The following is an 8,935-nucleotide window of genomic DNA, read 5'->3' on the forward strand; positions in this document are numbered from 1 at the left end:
CAGATTGATCCATTTGCTTGATATATTTACACTGGGAAGTGATGATCGGACAGGCATAAATAAAATGCACATTCAAGAAGAAGACCATACCTAATCACAAAAAGGAGTCAATATGTAGCCAACTCATGACACCGACAATGCGAACGATCCAGAAATTCAATCACGCTCTCGATGTTTATTCTAGTTCATCACTATCCCATTCATCTTCCCGATCATTCTCCGCAAGCTCCAAGAACCGCTGCAGACCCGGAAATGGCTGCGCATTGTGCCGATGTGCTGCTGGTCGAAGACCACCGACCGGACGACGGGGGCCTTGACGGGGGCCAGCAGCCGCGGCGCGTTGGTTGCGAAGCTGCGCGATGGCAAGGGCCTGGGCCTGTTGTTCGGCCACGGCTGCGTGGAGGTGGTGGTCCTGGTTCCGGTGGTTGCGATTCGGAAGACCCCCATCGGCGTTGCCGCGGGCGTGGTTTCGTGGAGGTGCCGGGGCGGGAGGAGGTGGGTGTCGACCTTGTTGAAATCCGCCATTCTCATTGTCGTCATCGTCGCTGCTGGTGTCTGAATCCGAGACCCAATCTGGTTGCCCCCGGTCATTATCACTGTCCGACTCACTTTCTATCTCCAAGTCTTCGATAAACGCTGGGAAGCGGTGCAGTTCTTCCGCGCCCTCCGGGTCAATTCCATCCCCGCCTTCCAGGTCCCAGAGACGGTTGTAGCAGCTGCTGTCGGTCGTGTTGAAATGACGATATGGGTTGTCCTCCTCCAACCAGCTTGAGCAGAGGTAGCAGAAATGCGTCGAGCACTGGAAGCATATCATGTGGTTGCAGCCCATCCGTTTCTGGCACGGCGTGGCGCACGTTGGGCACTTTGTAGTGTACAACCGCATGTATTCTTCCGTCGCTTTTTCCTCCGCGCTGAGTTCGGCTTCGCGCCGAGGTGAGCATCGAACAAGTTCCCCGTGCCAACCCTTTTGCAGACGCAGCAAAAAGCGTAGCCGCAGTCTTCACAAATCACGACCCGTTTGGCCACTGGCGGCAGCTGGCTTTCCGGACCCATGGGGTCAAATGCCATGATATCATCTTCGTCCGAGTCATCATCAAAGTCATCCGTGATCACGAACTGGTCAGGCTTTGGTCGCCGTTTAGAGTGCGCTACACCTTGGCACCATTTTCGTGGACAATAGATAGTGTTTTTATTGGACTCAAGCTTCTTCTTCCGCTTCAGGAAAACATATCGTTGGACTGTTTCTCGCTCCAGAGGAATTTGCAACAATTCAGTCGGACTGATCGTTCGATCACGCTTCTTCCGGGGCCTGCCCTGCCTGGTCTCATCGTTATTTTCTGCAGTTTGCTTGCCGCAGTCCGGCGCCATGCACCTGACGCTGTCAACGTCTCCTTCGGTAATGCAAGTGTTGTAGAAGTCTTGGAGACACGGCCTGCAAAAGACATGCGAACATTGCAGCATTCGATGGCAATTCACCCCTTTCTTCGGCTCCAGACAAACACCGCATTCAAACGTTTCTTGTTCGAATTTGAGTTTCTTTGCCTTGAGATCAAAATCAAGCATGCTGATCTTCAAGGCCCGTGAAAAAACAACTTCGTTAGCGGCCTTATCGGCGACAAGGCCAAAAGCCTGCTCCGCCAATTGCTGGAGATGATCAAGGGTATGTTTCTTCGGGGCACTCGTTGATCCTTTTGAAGATCGAGGAGTCGGCCGCTTCGAGGTTGTTCTTCCACCATACGCCAGTAACATCCATTCGTGATTTCGAGGCCCGACAGTCGCCGATCGTTCAGCTGGCAACCTTGGCCATGCTCGCTCTGTGGTCGGAAAGGATGTCCGCGGAGTGGATCAGCAACGCGGAAATGTCCCTCTACAAATGGCCTTTTAAATTTCCAGTTTGTCGATAACTGCCTGAGATCCTGTCAAGCTTCATGTACTCCGTACAGGGAGTGTTCCCCATCCTTTCTCTTTCGCCGCAATCCTGATTTTCTGTCTTGCTGATTGATGGAAACTCGCTGCTTAGCGCCAAGCTGTCCAGTACATCATCGCAATCCAAAAGCTTTCTGTCTTACCTCGACTTACTCCCGTGCTACCGTGGGCTCTAGACGCGTTTACAGCTTTGAAGACATTCGAACCTTTAGGTAGTAGTTAGTATGTGTTGCAGTGATTGTAACTCTACTAATCTTTGGGTTGACTGCTGCGATCGATGTCCCTAATACTTAAAGACGTAGGTGCTACGTGATCAATATACCGATCCAATACCTAGTAGTAGTCCCTCAACAGGTCCGTGCTATTCCATCTTGTCATCCGCCGTTGGTCTCTTCTTCAGTCTTTCCACACCCAGCACATTTAACTCCCCTTTCGCTCAGGTTACCTGGATCTCCCATCTCTCCTCTAGAGCTCCAAGTTCCTATCTACTGCTTGAGTCGCTATACACTGCGAGCCAAAAATGCCTCCAGTGGCAGGACGAAGACGCAGGAAAAAAACAAACGGTATACGCAATGGTGAACGTCGACTTGGACGACCACGCAAATACAGGACTTATGAGGAGTATAAGGAAGCACAGAAAGTTCTTCGTAGGTTGCGGAGGGAAAGGAAGAAGGCGGCCATAAGGAATGGCCAAGGCGAAGAAACCACCCCTCCAACGAGGGAGTGTCTGGCTACACAGAGACGCCTACGTAAGGAGCGGAGGGAGAGGCTGAAAGCCGCCTTAAGCAATGCCCAAGCCGAGGTTCCTTTAGCGGTTACGCACGAAACTCCTGCCGCGACGACCACCCCTGGGACCACTGAGTGTGAGGATACACAGAGAGCTGTACCGAGCGAGCGGAGGGAGAAGAGGAAAGCCGCCTTAAGGAATGCCCAAGCCGAAGTTTCTTCAGCGGCTACGCACGAAGCTACTGCGGAGTCGCCGGAAGCTGCAGCGACGACCGTCCCTGACACTGCTGAAGCATGTCATCATCTGTTCGTGACCGGATGGATCGCCATTCTGAAACCAAGGGTACGCTTATGGCCATTTCAGTGTCTCGCGCCGCTTTGCTAACCTTGCGAAGATAGGGATTGGATGTCTGCCCCTGACCCTTCCGGTGAAACGGATGGTATGAAAGATCCATCTGCGACAACAATTTTCCGGAAGTATTGGACTCCCCTGCTAACCGTGTCCAGCTGTGGATGATTCGATGCTACCTGCTGGACCGGGCCCCCATGAATCCGAGATGGAAGGTATGCAGAAACAACCTGAGGTCCTGATCCTATTTGCCGTATTGAGCCCCTTGCTAACCTTGTCAAGTTTGCAAGGATGACAAACCATCTGCTGAATCGGCTGGACCGGTACTGGGTGGATTGGACGAGATTGCAGGTATGAGCAAGCCATCCTTGACGCCAATGATCTTTTGCTGATACTGGATTGCCTTGCTGACCGTGTCAAGACGCTATTCAGACACATTCTCGCAGTGAAAATGTGGTAAACAATATCTCCGGGCGCCCGCCGAGTATGGATGCATCAGACCGGACCGCCGATGCGACTCAGCTGAAGACTGTCCTGAGTCAGAAGTTCGTCAGGCGTGGATCAGATTCTTATCGCTCTGCCGTCATCGTTGACGGAGAGGGCTCCCCGCCTGCTCCCGCGCCCGCCGCTGACGAGGATTGGCACGAAGACAGAGACCAAATCGATGACTTGTACGGGAAGACAGAGGCCGAGATTCCGGAGAATAACCTCTCTGAACAGAACGATGAAAAAGGGAGCGATCCATGGCTTGAGGGTATGGGGTGGGCAAAGTATTTGATGGGCGAGAATCGGAGGGAACTGAAGGCAATGCTAGATCATGCAGATCCTGAGACAGAACAGCTTTTGAATGAGATTTGCAGGCGATTTGACTTCATCGTTGAGGAAGCTCGAAACATGATCATGCATGTGAACATGGTTTCGAGTTGGACCTGATAGACGTGACCGTGATGCCTAGCAAGCCATTTAACTCTTGGATCAAGCCAGAAACGGACGCATGGAAACGGGTGATTTGCTATATCTTACGAAGTCAACAGCAGGGACGCACGCACTTCACCATGACTGCAACGCAAGAGGAGGCGATGGACACTAAGTTGCTCACTATTATAGACACTGAGGAGCTGATCGACGAGGGCAATGGGGAACTTGTCCGGACCTTGGATGCGGCGGTCAGGTCGATTTTGAAATGGTGCATTACGTTGTTGGACCACCGCCTGGACAGAGGCGGCGGGGAGGAGTTCCAAAACGCAGTTATCAATGGATTGGCTATTTTGGGAATGCGTGACGACGGTGGTGGGAGACACCCCGGTCATTTACTCGAGTGTTGTCCTCTATGATCCAAATTGCGCGCATGCTGGTGGCTCTGCATGCATTGGACGGTCCGGGAAAGGATGGTGTGCTCTTGGGTCGGCTCAGGGAATCGGTAACACGATTTCTATCCACAAATGAGCTGACGCCCTTGAAGTGGCTAATAGATGCTCGCCAACACAGCTTGAAGATGCTGAAATCAGCACGAGGGATGGTTGGAGAGTGTCACAATCGACCCATAACGCGGGCCAACATGGAATACCGCGTGGAGCCCGTTGACGGGACGAACGAGGCCGCGGCTCTCTTCGTGCGCGACCGACAGGAACGTTGGTCTGTGACAGGGGGCAAAATCATCGTCTTTACCAATGACGCGAGAAGGGCAGAGGTGTTGGCTAAGATTCTTGGTTGCCACTCCTTCAACGATGCGATGAGCAAGCCGCGAAAGGATCAAGTCCTGGAAGATTTTACACAGGCAGGAGGCGGTGCAATAATCGTTGCCACACCCGATTTGGCTGTCTGTCTAAAGGTCGCTGCAGTCCGATGCGTAATCCACTTGGATATTCCGACGTCTCTTCACCACTACGTCCAGGAAAGTGCACGCGCTGGCCGTGATGGACAACCCAGTGAAGCTGTGATCATCGCGCCTCCGGGTTCTCGACCACGGGAATGGGACACGTGGGATCCGGAATTGATGCGGGGAATTCAAGCAATGAAGCGGTATGTGCGAGGAGAAAAGTGTCGACGGCAGGTGCTAGACTCTTATCTGGGTTGTTATGAGCGAGACGGGGGATGCCTCAACTCCCTCAGGGAGCTTTTGTGTGATGTCTGTAAGGCGACGTCGGAGTCGATGGTCGTTGACCACGCGTCTTCGGTGGAGAATGACGCTCTGTCCGACTCGTGTGACTAGTGGCTTATGCAAGAGGGCTTGTAATTGTATAGTAGGCTTGGAAGAAGGTTAAATATGGACAAGTACACAACTTTTCTTTAAAAAAAAAGGAAAAAAGCTGAAGGGAAATCTAAATCTGTCGGACGGCTAGGAACTGGGAGGAAGGCTAGAGAGGAATGGACTGAATGAGGACACTAGCTAGGCCTGATCTCCTTTCTACATGGAACTCGGAGCTCTATATATGCTGGAGATGGAGCCGGCTGAGTACTTGACATACTCCGTATAGCTGAGCCAGCTCCGAGGTAATCTGGAGCAACTCCGAGGAACACACCACTCTGCTGATAGTTACTTACTTTCTTAGGTACTCCCTTTGCACTGGGTTGGCAACAGGCACGAGGCACGAGGACACCGTCGGACAAATTGCCGTGCTCTGAAACATGGATCCCGAAGAGTACTTACTATAAGTTGAAGCAAGAGTTGGCCGAGGCAAACCGGAAGATACAGGATTTGGAAGCAGCCAGACTGGCGGAAAGGCAGCAACGACAGGCAGCGGAAGAGCGAGCAGAACGAGCGGAAGCAGCCAGACTGGCAGAAAAAGAGCGAGCTGACAAATACGAAGCGACCGCAACGTTAACGTCCCTGGATCGTTATCTGCAGCTCGTTGAGAACGACCTCATTCCCACCCTGACTGTTGGACGCCCTCCCTCAAAGAAAGAATCCGAAACAAACACTCACCAGAGTTGAAGGCAAATGGTATCCACAGGAGCTTTGCCATTGGGATGACTTTGAGGATGAACGTGATCGCATCAGCAACCTACTCGTGGTTGCGTTGTCCAGCAAGCGTCTCTTTCCTTCACAAGCCGAAGTCTTGGGGAACAGGAGAGCACTGCCACAACAGTCTCAGCGAGTCGAACAAGGTGTTCGGAGCTATGTGGGAATCGCCCTCGAGTTGCCGTCTCAAGTAGTGATCAACACGTACCTGGAACAGACGGGGAATCCTGTTTGAATAGAATTCCAGAACAACAGCAGACAGTTTGAACCAGAAGGACGATGTGAGTGCCGGGGACGAAAGCAGGCACTCGAAGTCATCAGATGGCAGAAGCGCACAGCCGATTCCATATCGATGGGGCGTGTATAAATCGGGGAACAACGAGGTTCGACCAGTCCTGGTGGGAGAGTACAACTCGGTCCATAAATTGCGCGCGGAAGCGGTCGCGCAAGTGCTCGCCTCCCCACCCAGGGATCTGTTCTTCCGAGTGCTCAAGCGCAGACAATCGAAGACAGTCAACTCCAAGGAGAAGAAGAATGACGAGATCGTGACGCAGGTTCTCTCCCAGACGTTTGACTACATGATCCGAAGCGGCTTTTTGTACGGGTATGTTTCTTCGGGGCACTCGTTGATCCTTTTGAAGATCGAGGAGTCGGCCGCTTCGAGGTTGTTCTTCCACCATACGCCAGTAACATCCATTCGTGATTTCGAGGCCCGACAGTCGCCGATCGTTCAGCTGGCAACCTTGGCCATGCTCGCTCTGTGGTCGGAAAGGATGTCCGCGGAGTGGATCAGCAACGCGGAAATGTCCCTCTACAAATGGCCTTTTTTTCCTTCCGATTTTGTTGAACCCGATGAGCCGGGCCGGTTAAGAATGCACGGGGGGGATACCGGTGAGGAGAGTGGTGAGCCGGACGATCCAACCGATACGGACTATGTTCCGCCGTCATCTCGACACTCAGGGACCCCGAATTGGTCGTCTCAGACGGAAGGTGGCCAGCGATGCCGGTCTCCCCGAAAGCGGAGTGCGCCTCAGGAAGAGCTGGAGTATTGCACGCAGGCATGCCTTGTCGGCCTTGTCCGCGGCCAGCCGCTGGATCCGGGCTGTCCAAACACCGTGAAACATCGCAGAGGAACGCCCACGACGAAGCATCTGCTGACCCGAGAAGATCTCAGCAGACTCACTCGGAAGCAGCTTGCGCGGAATCTCGATGAAAGCTACATCTGCATGGATCGATGGGGTTATTACGGAGCCACCGGCGTGCTTTTCAAGATCACTTTGACCGGGTATGGCTACACGTTTGTGGCCAAAGGTGTGCAGTCGGTGGATGAGCCTCTGCTGGAGCATGAGTCTCGCGTCTATGCTCGGCTTGCTTCGCTCCAGGGAACAAGGATCCCCGTCTATCTGGGTACCATTACCCTGCAGCGGCCGTACCCTCTCGTCAGCCTGGCTCGTGTCACGCAGATGATGCTCATGTCGTGGGCCGGAGAGAGTGTCGGGGCAAGGAGCTGGCCCGACAAAGTCGACATCTCTGCAGAGCGGAAAAAGACTCTGCAGGCGCTTGATTCGTTTGGAGTCATACACGACGACATCCGTGATGCCAATCTCGCCTGGAGCTCTGAGCGGCAAGTGGTGATGGCGATTGACTTTGATCGGGCAACTTTCGTGCACTTTCGGAAGCGAAAGGCATCGCCGTCTAGTACAACGCGTTTCAAACTGCGAGGAGTTGAGAAGGGAGGGCCAGAAGAACAATCGCCGGCGTGAGGGTCCAAGAAATGGCAGTATTTTTGGGATTCGGACTTACATTAAGGAGCATATGATTGCATTTGTTTCTATCCGGTTCAGAACCCCAACAAGTAGGCCTAATTGAAGTAAATAAATCAGCTCGGAGCCTCAGTAAAAGGAACGAGGGTCAGTAAATATAATCTCGGTTAGAGTAAATGGAGTCATGGTCCGGATCAACTGCAAATATTCCAGGAGCCGGAATCTAAAGAAATCTTCACGTAGTGTCTCGAGCCTGTAGGTGTTGCTCATTGACAGAGAATGTCCATCTCATGGAACTGAACCTTTGGACAGGGTTTTATGTTCAGTTCTTGAGCACATTGCGATATTTCCGATCTTCTGTCACATGTCTGCTACGGAGCATCGAGTCTGGACTTCATCTTGCTGCATATCATTGATTGTTATAGAGTGGCTCCTTTATCGGTCGCAACTTTGGTCACCGTTGGAGAGACGTAGCCGCTGTCATTCCTGTAAGTACAGGTACTAAGTCAATAGCACCAGGTCCGTATCTAGCATTCTAAGTACTGCATAAGGTGCTCGCTGCCACTAAGGGATTGAGTCTGGGGTCGAGTTGAGAGACACTGATACCTACGCAACTCCGGAGAGGTCTAATTTTACGGACCTAGTTCAGGAAGGCGTCAAAGAGCTAGGAGGGAGACAATGGGCAGGCTAGGATGCCGCGCAGCTCCTATAGGGAAAGTAAGGATAAACCAAGGGTCGATGAGAGGGCCTGGATTCTCAAAGAGGAACGAATCCCAAACTCAGCGGTCAAGTCTGCGACTTCTGCTCGGGGCGTCGAGGCATTGAGAGGGTATGGAACGTCCAAATATAAACTGGTCTAATGATAGAGCTTAGTACTCGCTACGGAAGAAGTCTACAAAGTGTTGAATTATGGCAGGCTATGCAGCATGTCACAAGTATCAGAGGAAATATCTAGATGCCGACAATGCCGACAGTAACATTGGTGTCGATTTCTTTGAGTCTACTTGCATCCTATGTGGGTGGGAGTAACCTTGATTTATGTACATCGTCTAGACAAACGAAACACAAGAGAGGTAGTTGGATAGTTCAGAGGCAGCTGAATCGTTAGCGCAGCTTGGAGAACTCGGGAGGGCAGAATGGATCATGGATCAGAGGTCTTTTCAAGCCTGGAACCGGGTTCAGAGCAGATAAAAGGCACTAATTGGCGCC

At 52.3% G+C, this 8,935-nt stretch overlaps 4 protein-coding genes across 4 annotated transcripts; 3 read left to right on the plus strand and 1 right to left on the minus strand.

The window, feature by feature from the left end:
* Positions 1-175: 175 nt before the first annotated feature.
* VTN31DRAFT_5845 (uncharacterized protein) lies at positions 176-829 on the minus strand (the record flags this gene model as incomplete). The annotated part of the gene is made up of 1 exon (XM_069406389.1): positions 176-829. The coding sequence occupies one exon, from the start codon at positions 827-829 to the stop codon at positions 176-178; it is 654 nt and encodes a 217-aa protein (XP_069260002.1).
* Positions 830-2,946: 2,117 nt separating this feature from the next.
* On the plus strand, positions 2,947-3,934 carry VTN31DRAFT_5846 (uncharacterized protein; the record flags this gene model as incomplete). Its single annotated transcript, XM_069406390.1, has 5 exons — positions 2,947-2,995; positions 3,048-3,092; positions 3,160-3,216; positions 3,284-3,352; positions 3,423-3,934. 5 exons carry the CDS (start codon positions 2,947-2,949, stop codon positions 3,932-3,934), a joined length of 732 nt encoding a protein of 243 aa, XP_069260003.1.
* Positions 3,935-4,496: 562 nt separating this feature from the next.
* VTN31DRAFT_5847 (uncharacterized protein) lies at positions 4,497-5,213 on the plus strand (the record flags this gene model as incomplete). The annotated part of the gene is made up of 1 exon (XM_069406391.1): positions 4,497-5,213. The coding sequence occupies one exon, from the start codon at positions 4,497-4,499 to the stop codon at positions 5,211-5,213; it is 717 nt and encodes a 238-aa protein (XP_069260004.1).
* Positions 5,214-6,541: 1,328 nt separating this feature from the next.
* Positions 6,542-7,726, plus strand: VTN31DRAFT_5848 (uncharacterized protein; the record flags this gene model as incomplete). The annotated part of the gene is made up of 1 exon (XM_069406392.1): positions 6,542-7,726. One exon carries the CDS (start codon positions 6,542-6,544, stop codon positions 7,724-7,726), a length of 1,185 nt encoding a protein of 394 aa, XP_069260005.1.
* Positions 7,727-8,935: the final 1,209 nt, after the last annotated feature.

Source organism: Thermomyces dupontii, assembly GCF_041956625.1.
Source record: "Thermomyces dupontii strain NRRL 2155 unplaced genomic scaffold VTN31scaffold_5, whole genome shotgun sequence".
Taxonomy (NCBI): domain Eukaryota; kingdom Fungi; phylum Ascomycota; class Eurotiomycetes; order Eurotiales; family Trichocomaceae; genus Thermomyces; species Thermomyces dupontii.